Raw genomic sequence first — 19381 nt, forward strand, 5'->3', positions numbered from 1 at the left:
TAGGATGTTCCAGTGATGTTTGAGATGACCATCGACTTTTTAGTCACATCTCTTACCAAGGTCTTTCTCCCTAGCATGAGTCCTGGTTATTCCAAACCTCTTCCATTTAAGCATCATGGAGGTGAAAATGCACAACACAGATCTGTTTCTCAACACAATTCTATTAAATTCAGTTTAATTCATTTTTATTTGTATAGCACTTTTAACAATGGACATTGTCTCAAAGCAGCTTCACTCTGATCATGTGGTAAAAAAGAATATATAAGATTGTTTGTTATAAGTGTAATTTTGTCCCTAACGAGCAAGCTGCTGGCCACTGTGGGAATGAAAACTTCCCTGAGATAAGGAAGTATATGAAAGAAACCTTAAGAGGAACCAGACTCGAGAGGAAACCGATCCTCATCGGAATCTCCAATTTCTTACATCTAAACGATGTTGAGGTGTTCAGTGATGATCAGATGCAAACTGTACTTAATGTCAACAGTCTGCTACACTGACCCAGGAATAGAGTCCAAATCCATTCTCAAAGCTACTATTACTCCGTAATATAATGGATCCTTATTGTTGTATAAAAGTTCAGGGCACTGTGAAGTTGGGGACTCCGGCAAGACTTGCTATGGCAGCATAACTAAAAGGGAGATCCAGAAGGTAAAACAGACATCTTTGGGATAAGAGACGCATCCACACCACCGTCAACACCCTAAATGAACGTGTGAGAGTGAGGGGACGACAGCATACAAATAGCCCAGTTCACCGAACACTCAATACCCATGATTCCTTCATATCTGCTCTTTTACCTAAGAAAAACCTTCTAAAAAAGGCTTGACTAAATAAATGTTTTCAACCTCGATTTGAAAACTGAGACTGTCTGAGTCCCAAACACGGATTGGAAGGCCGATCCATAACCGTGGGGCTTTATAAGAGAAAGATCTGCCCCCAGCTGTAGTCTTCTTTATTTGAGGTACCACAAATAGCCTGCACCTTTTGATCTAAGTAGGTGTGGGGGGTCATAATGGTACAGAAGTTCACTCAGATACAGTAGGAGTATTTTATAATCAATGTGAGATTTGATGGGGAGCAGTGTATACTGATTAAAACAGGGGTGATGTGGTCATATTTTCTAGCTCTAGTTAGGACTCTTGCTGCTGCATTCTGGACTAACTGAAGCTTATTTATGCAGTTACTCGAACACCCAAACAGTAAAGCATTACAGTAGTCTCATCTAACAAAAGCATGAACTAGTTTTTCCTGCATCCAGTAACATCATATTTCTGATTTTAGCAATATTTCTAAGGTGGAAGGAGGCGTTCCTGGTAATGTTATTCACATGAGCCTCAAAGGAAAGACTAGGGTCACTTATCACTCTGTACTTCCGCAGAAAGAAGTAATCAAGCATCCACTGTCTAATTTCCTTTACACACTATTGAACATTGTTAAGCTGATCTCTCTAATCTGGTTTTGCTGAAATATACAACTGTATATCATCAGCACAGCAATGGAAGCGAATACCATGTTTACGTATAATTTTACCCAGAAGCAGCATATATAAAGGGAAAAGTTAGAGGGCCTAATACAGATCCTTGTGGAGACAGTTCTGTCTCTGAGCTCTACACTCGCCTCATTGACCTAATTGCTTGGGATTTGTCTTGTCTGAAATGGTGGTGAAATCATCTTTTTCACATTTTTGGGGGTGAAGCATGATTTGAAACGATATACCTTTACTTGCGATCGAGATGCATGCACAAAGGAGGAAAAAAAATAAAACTGTATTTCACTCCGGGAGAGCGCTGCAGGTTTTTTCTTTTTTTTTTGTCAAAAAATGTCCTTGCGTGAAAACCTTTCCCGAGGCGAATATTCAAGCAAAGAGACACATTTCTCGTGCATTTGTGTGCATTCTGCATGTGCAAGTCGAGAAGGAAGCTTATGTGACATATGCAGATGAGGTGGCAAAAGAAGTCAAAACAAGGCAAGCTGTATTGTATGGGGTGTTGTGAAAATCGGCAGCTACTTCCATGCGATCTGTGACCTCATTAGCGATTTAGTGCAGAAATGTTTCGTCCTGGTATTGTTTACTTTACTGCAGCAAAGAGAAGAGCCTCTGAAGTATGTCATGACCATCTCCATTCAATCTCCTTACATCCATGTCGTTACACGGAGCACTTTGCTGTCAGGACTCTCCTTGGGTTGATAAAAAAAAGAAAAAAAAGGAATAGATGCAAATCATTTCGACATAAATAAATGATTAGTTTATCCCAGTTTCATAATCTTCAGTCTTTGTGCTCCTGAAGATGTTTCTGCTCCTCTTGATGGCTGGCAGAAGTAGAACAGTCAGTGGTCTTCCTCTGTTGTGGCTCGTCCGCATTCATTTTCAAGATGCTTTTCTGCTCACCGCGGTTGTAAAGAGTGCTTATTTGAGCCAACCAGAGCATTTTTGTTCATCTCTGACCTCCTTCAGCAAAGAGGCAGATCCACTTGCATGACCACCATTTATTGGATGTTTTTTGTTGGGGGGTTTTCTAACCATTGTGTAAAATTTGACTGTTGTTGTGTGCTAGGAGATCAGCAGTGTTTTGAATTAGGTTGAAGCAGGGCTTCTAAGAGCACCGATAACCCTTTTTTTCTTATTTTGATGTTTAATGTGAATATTGGTTGAGGCTCTTGATGTTTTTATGGATTATGCTGCTATATGGTTGTTTGGATGGATTTTTTTTTTTGGTTTATTTTTTAGTTGGTTGGTGGGGTTACTTGGTTGGTTATATTTTGGTTGGTTGGTTGGTGGGGTTACTTGGTTGGTTATATTTAACTGGTTGGTTAATTTGGTTGGTTAAAGTGTTTTTTGTTTGGTATTATTTAGTCAGTGTATTTATTTGGTTAGTTGGTTGGTTTATTTGGGTAGTTAGTTGTTTGGTTGGTTGTTGGTAGGTTGATTCTTAAATATATTTAGTCGGTTGGTGAGTTGGTTGGTTTATTTGGTTTATTTATGTGTTTTCGGGTTTGGTTGCTTTTGCTTGCTTGGTGTGTTGATTGAGTTGAGTTATTTTGATTGGTTGGTTGGTTAGTAGATTAGTAGGTTAACCTGTTTAGTTTTTTTTGTATAAAGATTTTCTGTCTTCCGGTTTACTTAAAAAATTTTACTGACCATCTTACTGATGTTCTCATTCCATCGCCCCTAAGACTCCAATGTGTAACTTGCCTCTTCTTTTTTCTTTCCCTAATACAGGACCTCATGGCTAAAGTACGAGCAATGTTGGCCAAAGGCCTGCAGCCCAACCCGTCCTGAGACATGTGAAAAGGAGCAGACCGACGATTGAACCAGCCACCAAACTTTAACCTGCAGGACCGCAGTGCAGCGCTGTACCGATACGCTTTTTTCCCTTTACGTATACTCCTCTGGATCTTTTCAATTAAGCATCACCGGTGATTCCCTTTAATGTAATGAAGCTCACGCTTTGTGATGAGCCAGGCAGCATGTAGGGTTTACTGATACTGTGGGCTTAAGGTTTTCCCAGTGTTTTTTTTTTCCTTTCCCCAGGAGGTTCTATTGCAAAAAAAAGTGTAAAAGTCTGAAAACGTAAACATGTTTATTTTTACTAACGAATTAGACCATTTGACTAACTTGATAACAGGACCCCATCTTGTGTGATTAGGCTTCTACCACAGGGCAGTGTTAAATCCTTCTGTGAAGGATTACAATATTTCCTGTTCTTCCGTCTCGGTTCTTTTCTTTTTTTTTTTTTTTTTATCATTTCCAGCCAGGTTCATTTTTCTAAAGCCTTCGGCTGCTCAAGATTCTGTTGTTTTTTTTTGTTTTTAAACTAATGTGGCCTTCATGCTGTAAGTTTGCATCTGCTTTGTAAAACTGAACAGTCAATAAAATTTGAGTCACAAACTGTGATCATGAGTGTGTCCATGAATTATGTCCAGAGTGTGTGTGTGTCTAGATATAGTGTCCATAGGTTGGCGTTAAAGATCTTGAGTGGCCTGCTATAGAGTTCTGACCTCAACTCTATTAATCACCTTTGGGATGAATGTAAACACTGACTGCACCCCAGGCCTCCTCACCTCACCTACATCAGTACCTGACTTTACTAAAACACTTGTAGCTGAATGACCACAAATCTCCACAAACACACAAAAAAATCTAGTGGAACATCTTCCCAGAAGAGTGGATGGTATTATAAGTGCAAATGGGGATTAAATGTGGAATGGGATGTTATAAAAGCACATACGGATCTTACAGTCAGGTGTCCACAAACTGTCCTTTGTTTACTGTGTATGTAAAGTGGTTATGGGAAACTAAATTACATTTGCACATGATCGTTTTATTGTCAATAGTGTACAGGAATAGTCTCCATGGCAACATGCTACTAACACCGATTAATGGGTTTTTCAGTAGACAATTACTGAGAAATTGCTCTAATATTCATTCATTGAATTTTTATATTCCTAAGTAAAAATCAAAAAGCATTTATTAATTCTATATATTTTATTTGCTAAAAAAAAAAATTTTCCTAATTTGACAAAAGTGCAGATTAAATAAAAAATATATCAAATTTTTTTATGTGTTGCATAATAAAGCACCTCTTTCAGTTACTTTTTCTGACATTAAAATGATTTTTTTTTAATTAATATGCCACAGACTATTGATGAAGTTGAGGTTGTACCATAAGCTTTCATTAAATTAGCACTTTTCCTTGAAAAAAGAAAAACCTTTAAATAGATTTTAGACTAATGGTTTTCTTAGTCGGCGTCCTAATGATTCAGCATTCAATAGTAAAAAATATATATATTTTACAAAATTAAATTAGAACAAAATATACCTTTACAGAATCTCCCAGACGTTGTTAAATATTTAAATCCCTGCTGCCAAGATGCCCCTGAAAAGAAATGGAAAGTGAAACTTAAACCTGTCACAGGGGGTTTGGATTTATCTACAGTTAGACATTAAAAAAGAATTATAAAAAAGCTTCTTTCTTTTTACATTTTTATTTAAATCATTAGCATTATACACTGTATTTTAACTTAACTTTTATTGGGAGAAAACTGGTAGTTCTATGTGAAATCAGACTTTGCGGACCCCCATATAATTAAATTTTTTAATACCCAAAAACAAATTCAGTGGCATGAGGATGGGGATGTGTGCAAACTTATACAGTCACATTTGTTAGTTTTCCCCCCCAGCTGCATTGATTTCCCCGTAGCTTCAGCATTATGGGTTAATGTGTGTAGGTTCATGACATGTATAATCCCAATTAAACCACATATAGCACACAATCCCTTTGTATACATAATCTGCTGAAATCCATAGCTAATCGTGTTTAGGTTAAATAATCCTGATCCCAAGCTGGTCTGACTCGCCGGACTTTCTCAGCTCGGCGGCTTCAAAGAACAGAAAAATCCAGCCTTGCGTCTAATTGTCAACAATCCGATCCAGATAATCCGCATTTGAAGAATAGGGCTCAGCTTTCTTCCACGCCCTTGAGAAAGCTTTTTTTTTTGCACCTCTAAACCGGGCTTGAGGATTGACCTCAGTGTCACAACCAGCTTTCTTTCAGCTGTCTTCCTTAAACATTTCTGAGTTCATAAAGAAGACCTTGAACACTAAGGGCATGATGGAATCTCGACTACGCTTGGCTGCACCAAAAGTCCCTGCTGTCGGGTTCGGAAGGATGGCATTCCTCTTTCCCTTATCAAACCCTGGAGTGTGTACACACAAAAAGCAGACTGCCCTCTCCAAGTGCTTTTAGATGTTTTCGAAAGATGCCATTGCTGCCTTTGTGTGTACCAGTGGGAACCTGTGTTGGCGATCACCATTTCCAGAGTGGTAGATGTTAGATGATGGCTGGTGGATGGATTTACCTGGCAGGTATCCCAATTATATCTATAAGTACAGTTATTGTCCAACACACTTAACCACTGAAATTCTGACTTCCCAGAAACCCTGCACTGCTCAAAAGCATTATGTGTGTTGCTAAAGGCATTACATCATTGTATTGTATGTCTAAACAGCCCAAAAACCCAACAATCTTTGAGTAAATCGGTGTGCCGAAAGTGTCTGAGTTAGTCTCGTTTGCTAAACTGTACAACGGTGCTTAAAGGCATTTCCTTAATCAGGGGTTAATGATTTGTTTACGCAGACTCTTTAGCTCGCGTGCTGCCAATATTCAATTACACAAAGAGATGCCTCTCCTCTGCATTTCAAACCACGGCCGATGAATGGAACGTTAATTATGCTTTTACGTCTGAATGCCGTGTCCTCAGTGGCGCATGCCTTCTGTATGCCCGGAATGGAATTGCCACGTTCGTGATGCGTATTGATCATCAAAGAAATATGAAATCTAATCCTATTATATAAATTGCGGTTCATTTTATATCGCCGGTTTGGTCGGACGAGGAGAAAAAAATATGGAGCAGTTTCCCGAAGCTCTTTTTAAATTATTATTATTTTTCTACTTACACTACCCATACCAGGAGAGCTTATATCACTCCTGTAGGACTAAAACCAGGAGTCTTTTTAACTGGTCAAAAAATCCACAAAGTGCTTCAGTATATCTTTATTTCAAGACAATGAACCAACTATTCAAATACTAGACGTTATTAAAACATTAACCATAATATTTTGGTTATTTATAGAACCAGTAATCACTGTTTGGTCTGTGATTTTTTCCCAATCTTCCTAATTCAATTTCGCTGACCTTTGGCTGTCCTTCACACACCAAATTTTGAGATCTGGTCTCAGAAATATTCTCAAGAACCTTAAGTAGTTTCCAGAAAACCCGGACGTGAGAGTTCTTGCTGAGGGGCCTTGCTTGAGTGCAAAAAGCATACTGCAAATTGTCTTCTGTAATTTGTTAGATTAAATGCTAATGACTGCGAAAGAAAAAAAAATGTAAATGTTTTGGCAGAAATACATTTATTTTGCAGCATGGTAGCCATAAATAATTTTAATTTTATGGGTATTGCTAATTAAGTTATTAATTTGGATAAAAGGCTTTTCGTGGGACCGAGGCAGGCAGTCTCCTGAAGACTATTCAGCTGCTTGTGAATCATCGTTGCCCTGTTGTCATAGATGTTTGCCTTGGAGGCATTTTGCGATAATCAGTAATACTGAAAAGATACCTGGAGAAAAAAAGGTTAATTAGTGTGTGGTTTGGAAGAATTCTTTGGGTGCAATATATAACAATTTACACTGAAATAAATGGCCCTCTTTACTTCAGCACTGATTACATTTCACGTAGCTGCCCAGAGTATTAAACTTCATTCCCCCACGCTAGCAAGACGAGAGAACGCAATGTGTCCGTGTCCATTCAGAATGTAAATGAATAAAAATAATCCAGATTGATTATATGTGTTCTAAATGAAGACAAATACAGCAATTAATATGAGGTGCATTATTTGGTTTTGTTTACATTTCAGAAATAGCTTGCAAATTTCAATATGTAAGGCTTAAATGCTGTGGGTATTAATTCTTAAAAAAAAAAAACGATCTGAAAATTTTGTAGGAGTTGAACAGTGGTGTGCATGCATTTACAGTCATTTACAGTCTCTTTAACACGCAGACATTCTCCTATTGCCAATCCTTCAATTTTATCTTAAAACAGAAATCGTTCTGCACAGATGTTGTATGGTTTAGAGACAGTGGCATTGAGTAAAAGACAGGAGGTGGAGCTGGAGGTAGCAGAGCTGAAGATGTTGAGGTTTTCGTTGGGAATGACGACGATGGACGGGATTAGAAATTAGTTTATTAGGGGGACAGCACATGTAGGACGTTTTGGAGACAAGGTGAGAAAGACGAGATTGAGATGGTTTGGACATGTGCAGAGGAGGGACACGGGGTATATCAGTAGGATAATGCTTAGGATGGAGCCACCAGGAAAGAGGAAAAGAGGAAGGCCAAAGAGGAGGTTTATAGATGTGGTGATGGAAGACATGCAGGTGGTTAGTTTGAAAGAGGAAGATGTAGAAGACAGGGGTGGTATGGAGACGGATGATCCAATGTGGCGACCCCTTCTGGGAGAACCCGAAAGAAGAAGAAAACAGATAGTGTATCTACGATGTACTTACACATTCTCTTCTCTTTCCAAAGAGTTTTTACAGATAAACTGGGTTTTTCTATGTTATTTTGTTTCAGCCATGACCCAGGCAACCTTGCTTAGGTAAAGGCTACAATCATTAACAAATAGAAAGCAGGCTATTTATTAGTCTATCATTAATGTTATGCTTTATCAGCCCTGACCTAAACTCTGGCTTTCTGAACACCAAAATGTATACGTATTTTTGCCATATGTTTAAGCAAACTATTTTTTTTTTTTGACAGCCCACACAGATCACAGACTGCACAAACCCTGAAAAAACCCTGCTGATTCATCATTTGTATTAACCGAAGAATAATATCTATGTGCGCCAGCAATAATGCACACTGTTGACACAGTTGTATGTGCCGAAAAGCCTTGGGAAGAACTCTGGGTGGTTTGAGACTAGCACGCGATTGCGCTCTGTTGTGGGTTCTCTCCGTCCTCGCTGTATTCTTACAGCTGTAGGAACTAAACCAGGCAATAAGCTGCAAAATGGCAGCACCACAGGCTTTAAATCTGCCAGGGCATCGAGAGAAAATTAAAGGGCTCGTGATGTGTCATCGAAAACCAACTCCTGATGTGGTTCATAGATGCGGAGTTTTTCTGACTGCTTTCAAATACCGGCCAAACCATTTCAGGCATTTAGGTTTCCCAGAAGGGAGGGGACTTTCACCCAGAACTGCTGCTGATTTTACTCTCTTCAGCTGTACTAAGTTCCATTATGTAATAATATTTGCGTAGATGTCTGTGTTCATTAGCATTTCCAAAGCATGGAGTTGATTTAGGGTCATCTGGTGTATTTCACCCCTCGTCGCTGTGCTTCAGTTTGGCGGTTCGAGGCGGTCGGTAAATCATTTCCCTCTGTTTTTAATTGCACCGTTTTTATTTCCTAACCAGCAACCCCTGATGTAATCACTTCGCAAAATTGCAACCTTGCGATTTATGGGGCACATTTGATAAATGAAACTACCGATAAATTACTAGAGGGAGTTTGTTTACCCACCACTGCTTCACATCTGGAATGGTTTGAAAATGAACAAGACTCATCAGGAGATCATTCATTTGTCCATCTAGCTAAAGTAAAAGCTTTTTCTTCCTGCTCTGGATATAGATCCCATCCCAGAACATTGTGCACAAGGTATGTACATCATGAATGAGTGGATGCCAGACCCTTACATACCACCAGGCACTCATGCTTAGGAGCATTTTGATTAGCCAGTGTCATGTTGTTGGGAGAGTGTGAGAAAACAAGAACCTGGAGTAAATTTTCTGGGGTACTGAAAACAAAACAAACTGCCCAAAAATAGAAATTAGTTCAGGATCGAGCCAGGAAACTATGATTTCAAATCCTGGAAATAATTCCAAAGCCTCTCCTTTCATCTGATGGATGGGAAGAATGTATTTATTCTCTGCTTATGTATACATAAAGCTAAGAGGGCTGTTGGTTCTCAGCTCCAAACACAAATCAAATATAAAATGATTTTTCATCAATACCTTTTTTCTATTAGCAGATGCTAATAGCTAGTTCAAGTGTCTTGATGGTATGACCTTGACGTTTGGCCTCCCAGACTTAGCTAGAAAAAGTGTGTTATGCTTGTCACATGTACCTTTACAGCACTGTGAAATTCTTTCTTCGCATATCCCAGCAATGTTAGATAACTAGAATTAGAGCGCAGGGTCAGTCATGATACAGCAACCCCCCCCCTAGAGCACAGAGGGTTAAGGGCCTTAATCAAGGGCCACAAGAGTGACAGCTTAGTTATCCCAGGGCTTGTACCCATGACCTTCTGATCAGTAGCCCAGAGCCTTATCCACTAAGCTACTGTACCACCTCCCCAACTTCATATACCCCAGCTTGTCAGGGTCAGCCATGGTATGGCACCCCTGGAGCAAATAGGGTTAAGCACCTTGCTCAAGAGCCCAACAGCATCAGCTTGGCAATGCTGTGGCTTGAACCCCTGACCTTATAATCAGTAACCCAAAACCATAACCACTGAACCACCACTTCCCCTATGTAGTGTTTCAAATGTTCTTGTATCCTCTAGGTTCTCAAGTTTCTTCTCACCTCTCAGAAAACATTCCAAGTGGCCTCGGTTACTTGAATGCCCATGGATATGAACAAGTGTGAAAGACTTACCATTCAGCTCAGACATGGTATATTCTGCCTTACACATGGTGGTTCTGGGATGAATATTGCACTGATACACTGGTGTTTCTTCCACATCATTCGTGTTTTAGCCACACTCAATGTTCTGGAGCTAGGCTTTGTTCTTATTGTGAACACAAATGATAGAATAATTACCGAAAACCACATTTCAGGTCAGGTTCAAGCTACCCTAATGTATTCCTTTCTGGCAGTCTTCTTTCAAGGATCTTTTCTTTATCGTGTTAGTTTGGCTTGTGCGGTTTATTGGCTACCAATTTGGGCTGTCAAGAAAACTCAGTGAAAGAATATTTCATCCATATATTCCACAAGGCTTGCTCAGTGACCATTTGAAAGTCTAATTTGGAATGGGATGTTGTGCGAGCAACTGGCATTATGTTTAATGGCAATTGTCTGAACCTTCGTCGATCCTTTCTTATAATTCTACACTTCACATTGACTCTGGTATGATGGCCTTGTCAGATTGATCAGATTAGACGTGCAGAAATAAACAAAGGAATTAAAGAGAAATGGAGGGGGAATCGCATCTCACATGTTCCCAGAGATGAAGTGAGTGCGCCGGCTTATCTCTGAAGACCGGTCGGCTTAGAAAAGACGGAGTCAATAGGAATGACTTCATCACTCCCGCACAAATTTGGTTGACTTTGAATTGTGACGCCTGAAAGGTTTTAATTTCCAGCGCGAGATGAAGAACTTTCCCTGAGGCAGCGTGTTTGGTTAGTGTGTCCCCTTTTCCTCGCTTAATTCACCTTCACAATTATTTATCATTGATTGAAATGGTTTTCGTCGGCGTGTTTATTGCAGCGAAAAGAAACAGAGCTGTTTTTCTGATTTGCTACGAGGACCAAAAGTTACTTTTGGAGATTGAGACGGATCAAGCAGTGCGAATTAACTTTAGGCTCGCTCCCTCGTCTCACTTTAGCGCGGCATTGCTGACACCATGACGAGGCTTGAGGCAGAACCTGGTTGCTCTTGTTACGTCCCTGCCTGACAGACATCACACAGGGTCCAGCCACCACTTGAAGGTTAATGATGGCCACCAGCGCTGTGCCCCACTCACTGGTACAGACGGACAAACAACCATTTGACGGCTGTCTCTCATATCACTTTCCACATCCCCTGTGTGCTCATAAATTCTTTTGGCGGTACTTACTTCTGACTCGCTGGAAAAGAAATAAAAGAAGAGAAGAGACTGGGGGTCTGCAATCAAGTCTGGAAGAAATATCATTATTTGAATACCATGGAATTCTGAATCAGACACACTGAATTAGACACACTTGATTGGAAAAGTTAAGGTCCATCTACATTGTAATTGTTCCCATTTAAATCTGTTCAGTAGTGTAAACCAGTTTTTAAAATAAAAAAATGATCTTTGTAATAGTTTTTGAATCATTTTAAAGTCTTCCTTTTTATTAAGTGCGCTATGAACACGTTAAAATGCAAAATAGGATTTGTTTATTTGATATTTATGGTTTCTAATATCTGCCATTGGTGGACAGTAAGGAAGCACTTTCACTGTATCAGAATATTTACAGTTTTTTATTTTTTGCTGTAGTTTTATAACATTAATATTACAGAAAGATCATTGTTTGCATATCATCATTTTATATTTATTAAAATTAATGAAACTTTCAGAATGGCCTGGAAGTTTTCCAGCAATAATTTGATAGCTAGTGACAAGCTAGTGCGATTTGTAGCAGGCTTTTCCAAGTGTATCTGCCAAATGGCGTAAATGTTGTCATTTAAAAAATTACTTTTGTAATTACTTCAAAATAGTTATCTTTTTTTGAAAGGGAACAAGTGCACTATACAAAGGATAAAAAAGTATGGTTTTTAATATCTGACATTGTTGGACAGTGAGGAAGCATTTTTACTTTATTAAGTATATTTTTTTAAGTTTGTTCTTTGCCAGAGTACTTAATTTTTTTATGCTTTATGAATAATATCTTAATTTTTACTCCACTACATTATAGAACAACATGTTCCTTTCTACTTTTTTTGTAAAATGGAAATTTTGTAAAATTAATGTGTCTTGACCACAACATTAACACCATGGTTCTTTTGAAAGTGTTGCAGCCATTAAAGACAATTCATTTAGTTTGTTATTTATGTATTTGAAAAAAAAAATAGGAGTAAATATTCAGTGTAATTAATGCATTTGGTATTTATAAAAAAAAAAATCACATTTGCCCTCATGGGAGAATCGGGTCATGGAAAAATATGGGTTCAAAACAAATATTGATTAAAACTAGTTGGGTGATGTTCCATTCTCCTGTGGTTCATAATTTTTATGGGCAGTTTTTTTTACTGTCATAGACATACAGCAAAAGAACCGTTACTCCAAACACTCTCTGTTTCGGCTTTTCAATAAGGCCTGGAAACTTGGTAGTGGGTTAGTTTGGTACACGCTTCACATAATGTTTTTTTTTGTTGTAAAACTTTTCTTCGGAGCGAAATTCGTTTTTGTGTTCATTTTAGTTGAACTTTAGTCAATGTACCAGTCACCCTTCCACTGCCTTATTGGAAGGCTGAGACAGAAAGTGTGTATGGAGTAAATGTTCTCTCACTGTGTGTCTGTGACAATAAAAAATCTGTCCATAAAAAAAGGTATGAAGCACAGGAGAATGGAACAGAAAATGAACAGTAGCTCCCATAGATCTGTACTTTTACTTTTAATACTTGAGTGCATTCAAAAGCAAGTACTGTACTTTTGTATTTTTTACTCTAAGGAGTATTTTTATTTTTAATAGAGTAATATTTAAGAAGAAGATGTAAACTTTAATAAAGTACAAGAGCGATGTATTTCATCCACAACGATCAGAATGCAAGACCCCCCAATCCAATCGCATCCATAAGTCTTCTGGTCTCCTGCACTAGCACTATTGGTACACAGTAATAAAAAAAAAGGAGAGGAACAATCCAAACGAATAAATGGCGCATTTGATGGCCATCTCTGTGGCATATCTGTGGATATTTCGTCTGATCTCACAGGCAGGCAAGCTACCGGAGATGTTTTCCTTCCATCACTAAGACAACTATGTGCAATCTGTCGCTGCCTTCACTTTGCCTTAGTCACAGACAGGAGCGAGTGACCCCCGGAGCCCATTTCGGATGGCAATAACAGCCTCCATTTACCACGCAGGCCAGTGGAGAGAAATGGAGGAAGGTTGCGCAGGAGCTCAGCTGTGAGTGATGGATGTAATAATTGTGGAATCTAACCTCCATGTGCAAGTCTCTCTGAGGAACTGCCTCTCAGCATAATGCAATGGTGGAAAACAAATGCATTTGTTTATTTTATCCCATCGCCTTAGCATAGCTGCTGCGATATAACCCTGTATGGATAAAACAAGGTTATGACCTAATTATCACAAATCTTTTAGATGCTTTGAGTTGGGCTGGCCCTCAGAGCGATAAAGAGGCAAAAGGGAATGAGCGAAGAGCAGTATCCGTGGAATATTAGCCAGGTATAAAGGAAAACACAATGAAGCATCAGTGTCAGGGTGGTGTGATACACTTATCGTTATGAAACATCCATAACCTGTTAATACATACATAATAACAGCCATAAAATAGTGTTGTTGCCTTACCAGTATATCATTTGTCTTTCTGTTTTCAAAGCAATATCATAAGAAAATGGCATCTTACAGAGAAAGTGGAAAGAAAGTCCTCTGGTGGAAAACTTTCAGCTACAGCTTTACTTTTGAGCGTTCCAACCCGCTGACATTGGAGACTCATTATGTAAAATGCTACTTACAAACAATGTCTCTATGTTAACAAGTTCATATTGTTGAATTGGTTATGAAGCATCTATTATACAAGGGCTTGTGCGTTTTGTTATAAATATATAAAAATATCATTCAGAATGAGTGCATTAAATTTAGCGATGGATGGATGGATGGACGGACGGACGGACGGACGGACGGACGGACGGATAGGAGGGGAACTGGTAGCTTTGTGGTTAAGCCATTGTACTTTAGATAAGAAGATAAATTCCAGACTTCCTTAGCAAGCAAGCAAGCAAGCAAGCAAACAAGCAAGCAAGCAAGAAAGAAAGAAAGAAAGAAAGACAGACAGACAGACAGACAGACAGACAGACAGACAGACAGGAAGGAAGGAAGGAAGGAAGGAAGGAAGGAAGGAAGGAAGGAAGGAAGGAAAAAGGCAGGCAGGCAGACAGACAGACAGTCTCCTAGTTCAAGTGAATGGAAAAATTCTAGTGCATCTAAAGACCTTCATTACTATTGTGTGCCTCTATCTTTGTGTTATAAATGTTGGGGGAAGAATTACATATGGCTGGGTGTCCCAATACTTTTGTTCATAATGTGTATGTTTACATTGGGCTCATGTTTCCTTAAATGCAGACTTCTTCGCCTTTACTGCCTTACTTCTATTTTCTAGCTATTGTTTGTTTTTTATATAAACCATTAACCCATTTCAGTTGATTGAGGGAGATGCTACAGAAATGAGACAGTGCCAGACCTTCAGTACCACACCCCCTTAACCCTGCCTCGAATCTAAATGCTTGTGTGTCAAGCACTGTCCAACAAAAAAACGTTGGCTGAACTGGTATGTTACAGGAAAAAATGAAAAGACCCCGATCTAGGATTGAAAAAAGTGGTCATTCAGCAACATGCCACCGAGAGTTGCAATCTTAGCGAGCCGTGACTGCAGCATGATTACCGAACGGTGTGAGGCATAATTTACCTGCAAAGTGTGCCATTGTGTTCGGCCCATGCCACACACCTTTCTTTTATCAAAGTGAAGAATGGCCTCATCAACTGCAGCCAGTGCTGAGAACCGAGTTAGCAGCTCCAAAAGTCAGGAATCGTTTTAACCCCTCTGTGTTCCCTCTACGCACAGAAAAGGTGAAACAGGGACAAAAGAGCCCTGGCTGCCCACGCCGCAAGGAGGACTCGCGTGCACAAAAAAAGTCACCACATTTTCCATCTTCACATGTTTTCGGTTATTATTTTAAAAAAGTAAATCTGATGCAAACAGTATCTGACAGCTTTAAATAATTAACTAGAGAAAACAGTTCCATCCATCCATCCATCCATCCATCCATCCATACATACATACATACATACATACATACATACCACCTTAATTTAAAAAAAAGTTGGAAAAATGTAAAATGTAAATAAAACCCGAATGGAATTATTTGCAAATCTCATAGTGTCCCAACTCTTTTGGAATTGTGGCTGTAAATCTTTACTGTAATGTATATTTAGCTTGTTCTGCTAAACAAGCTAAATATACCGCACTACCGTATCCAATGTACCGCACTTCCAGAATGAGCTAATCCCCTTCACATAATTGCCCATTGTGGTTCTGTTTGGAATTGGCAACCTGAGGACAAATCCCCACAGCTGGAACCCTTCATTTTACATTTCTGATTGCCTGGAGGATTTCATTCATTTGCTCTCATTTTTAATTGAGGTTTTGTTGGATGGACAGAGATTCAAATAGGTGGGTGGTGTCTAGGGGTTAGGTTGACGTTTGTCCAAACTCATCTCTACAGCTGTGGGGTTGTATTAAAAGATGAAGCTAGATTGCATAGAAGAATGTTGAATATATGCTGAGGTGTTAACATTGCAACACAAAACTTATAATAGGCAGAAGGGGAAAAAATTACCACTTTTAGCATTGTTGTTACATTTTTGCTAAATAAACAGATAACAGCATGTAAAGAGCACATAATACTTTGTGATTTTACCACCCGGAGGTCAGAACTCTGCACACTTGCTTTATATTGTTTTGGTGCCCTGGTAACCCTCACCAGAAACAAATGTATGCTTTTCAATCAACATCTTGAACCTAACCTAACCTAACACTATCCTACGAGGTGGTATCAAAAAGGTTTTGAGACTGTTCGAACAAAGAGCAAACTTCTGTATGAAACTGGCCAAATCTGCCACCGAGATGCTGCAACGAGTCGTTTGAGGTGTTTTGAGTGGCATGCTGAGAAGTACATCACTGGAAGATGACGAGAGATCAGGAAGACCTTCAACAAAACCGTTCGGCAACTTGTGCATAAAGATCGTTGGAGAACAGTCCACAGGATCTCACTTTCGCACCCATCCTACTCGCTAGATTTGACTCCTGCAGACTTCGCCCTCAGGTCACTATTTTGACACCACTGCGGAGATCCGGCATGAACTGCAGAAGGTGCTTGACAGGCTTAAAAAAAGACTTCCAGGACATAGTCCAGAAGTAGCAGGAATGCAGGGAGTGATGTATTGCTGTGCAAGGGAACTATTTTGAAGATGATCGTGTGTAAATGTAGATAAATAAAGCACTTTATTTTTGTAAACAGAGCAAGTCTCAAAACTTTTTGATACCACCGCTTGTTTAATCTTGGTCTGATTAGCATTTGCTGCCTTATTGCTGTTAAATCTTAATTTTATTCCAATGTTGTACAAGATGTAAGAATTTACATCTTGTAGTTTTTTTATTTAAGTGGGGTGTTAAATACCTATCTGGATAAGCAAATACCTATACCTAAATCTTATTGTGACATCTTGGAGCATTTGATCGCTACAGCTTGCTATTTCAGAGTAAAATACTTTTTGTACACAGTATAACATCTAGACCACCCATCAGACATGATACCGACTCTTCAACATCTAGCATTGAATTACTGGTATTGCAAATTTAGCACATGTTCTAAAAATCAATGTTTGCCGATACCAGAGGGAGTGAAAATATGTAACTGTAGAGCTAATTCATTGATGCTGATACATCTAGAACTGAACAATATTAATGTTTTCCGTCTGTGTTATTCAGTATGTTAGACAATCTGTATTGTTTCAGTACTGTACAGTACATAGTTCCTGGCGCATGCAGGATAAAAAGACTTTAGCATATAGAAACTCTAAGAGTAACTGCTCATAACTGAACTGTAGGTGTGCTACACATGCCTGATTAATGCTGTATTATTGTTAGCCCTTGAAATATATGCAGTCTATTATTGAGCAGGGTTACAATTCTTTATGATGGAGGTCTTGTTTTGCTAGTACAATATCTCAACGTTGAAAGAGTGGAGTGGAAAATCAAGTGTGAAGTATCGTGACAATTTTTTCCCAGACCGTGCTCTGCATTTTTTGTTTCACAACAACTATTTGATGGAACATGGCAACATAAAATACAACAGTCAGATTTCTAGTGTAATAAGGAAAACTGTAAAGATGTAATGTTTGTATTCAGATTTATATGAGATATGAACCACATCAGAAACATTAGGGTAAAAAAAATGCCAGAGGTAGAAACACCAGTGGTGTCAACACAGTGTGTGAAATCTGTAGCAGTTTCTCAACCTCAGCTTCATCACTCAAGTTCATGCCTCATCGAATTTCATCTTACAAACACATGGCAGCATATGGTATATATTCTTCACAATGGATTGGTTTATTACATTATAAATTTGGATGCTTTTTTTCCTTACTACGTTTCTCAAGAGCCAAATATGATAGGATTCTTCCAGCACTCAGCAATCAAACATCCAGCTTGTAACACACATTGATCTACCAATTTCTTTCCTCTATTAGAGAGAAGTAGCCTAATTTTCTTATTTCACCACTTAGTACTTAGACTGTACTGAGCATGCCTTAAAAACCAATTTTAATGTTTGATCCCCGGTCAGGAAATCAACCCCAGCCATTAGGGTTGCACAAGCCGGTGCACTCTTAGTGCCGGTCTCAAGCCCGGATAAATGGGGAGGGTTGCGTTAGGAAGGGCATCCAGCGTAAAACGTGCCAAATAAAACATGCGGATCATGAATACGGATGATCCGCTGTGGCGACCCCTAAAGGGAGAAGCCAAAAGAAAGTTTTTTAATTTGGTCAACTTTTTTGGCATTTTTCCTTCTCCCAGTCCTAATGTACATTTCCAATCTGGTCTTAACCAGATGCAAGCTGAAATAGAGCACCTCTACTCTTATTGACAATATTAACTTTTTGTTCCTTGTGTATAATGTATTTGTATTTGGTTCTATCCACAATTAACATTCAAAATGGCTCTCTGGATCTGTTCTTTTGAGCTGATTTTTATCCCCTGTAACATTCTGATCATATTATTATTAGACTTGCTCCTGGTGTACATCTGGAGGTATGAGACTTGCAGTGTGTCGGTGGTGGGTTTTCTGAAAACCGCTCCACTTCACCCCACATCCCTGGGTTCAAGCTAACTTTGCAGAAGTAATTATAGTAGCAAAGGAAGTCTGTAGACATGCTGTTTAATAAGTGTGACATTACTTAAGCCCCCCAGCTGGTAGTAGAAGCCAAATGTAATATTTCCTGAGAGGACCAGATGAAGGGATTTGTACAAAGAGATACACCTAGCCTCGAATAAAAGAGACACAAAATCCCGGCACACATAAATGGATTACACCGCTTTAGTACGAGGGAATCTAATTTTAATACTACAAGAAAGGGGTCATGATCGGGTAAGTTTTAAAAACAAGAGTGCAGCCCGGCTTGTTATGTGGAGATTTTTTTACTTTGACATTATGAGTGTTGAGGGAGTTTGGAACCACCATGTATTATTGGAGGAGGACTTCTGCCAACCTTTAGTCTTGGCTCTCTGCTCTTGTTTGCCTTGGGCGGTAAGCTCATCTAAGACTCTGTGTGTCTGTCTACACACTGAGGAAGATTTTGTAGCAGGATTTCAATCTCTTACTGTCAATCAGGCGGTGTACTAGGATCTGCTCAACTTTACCATTGTGTGTGTCTCCAAGTTTGGCTCTTCTCTCTCAGATTTTTGTCCTGCTTTAAAAAAAAAGATCAAAAATCAAGACCTTTTAAAGCACTTACTGGATTTCCTGTTAATCCATGAATCGTTTCTAGAATGCACGATACTACAGTAGGAAATTGGAGCAGCTCACTTCTAGAACACTAAATAACTTAATGAAGATGTGTACATGAATACTGTTGTTCATCACAGATGTAGATTTTTGTTTAATTTATGAAGATTAATGAAGGTAGCAAAGAAGATAAATGTCAGTGTGGCTGAATTCTAGAAATCCAACAAATCATGGTGTTTTTTAATCAAATGAGTATTTGCACCAGTGGCACTGACCTACATTTACAACATAAATTCTGATATTTGTTCGATTAAATTGTATTACTTTATTCCCAACAGTTTA

The 19381-nt window shown here is 38.9% G+C and overlaps 1 protein-coding gene across 1 annotated transcript in view; it reads left to right on the forward strand.

Moving 5' to 3' along the window:
- The window catches only part of LOC124397819 (splicing factor SWAP), a 106937-nt gene extending 103042 nt beyond the window's left edge, over positions 1-3895 (forward strand). The window contains exon 18 of the mRNA XM_046867636.1: positions 3221-3895. Coding sequence (XP_046723592.1) covers positions 3221-3280 — 60 coding nt within the window. The 3' untranslated portion in view covers positions 3281-3895. The remainder of the gene's footprint in view (positions 1-3220) is intronic.
- The last annotated feature ends 15486 nt before the right edge of the window (positions 3896-19381 follow it).

This window comes from Silurus meridionalis, chromosome 15 (genome assembly GCF_014805685.1).
Source record: "Silurus meridionalis isolate SWU-2019-XX chromosome 15, ASM1480568v1, whole genome shotgun sequence".
NCBI classification, from domain to species: domain Eukaryota; kingdom Metazoa; phylum Chordata; class Actinopteri; order Siluriformes; family Siluridae; genus Silurus; species Silurus meridionalis.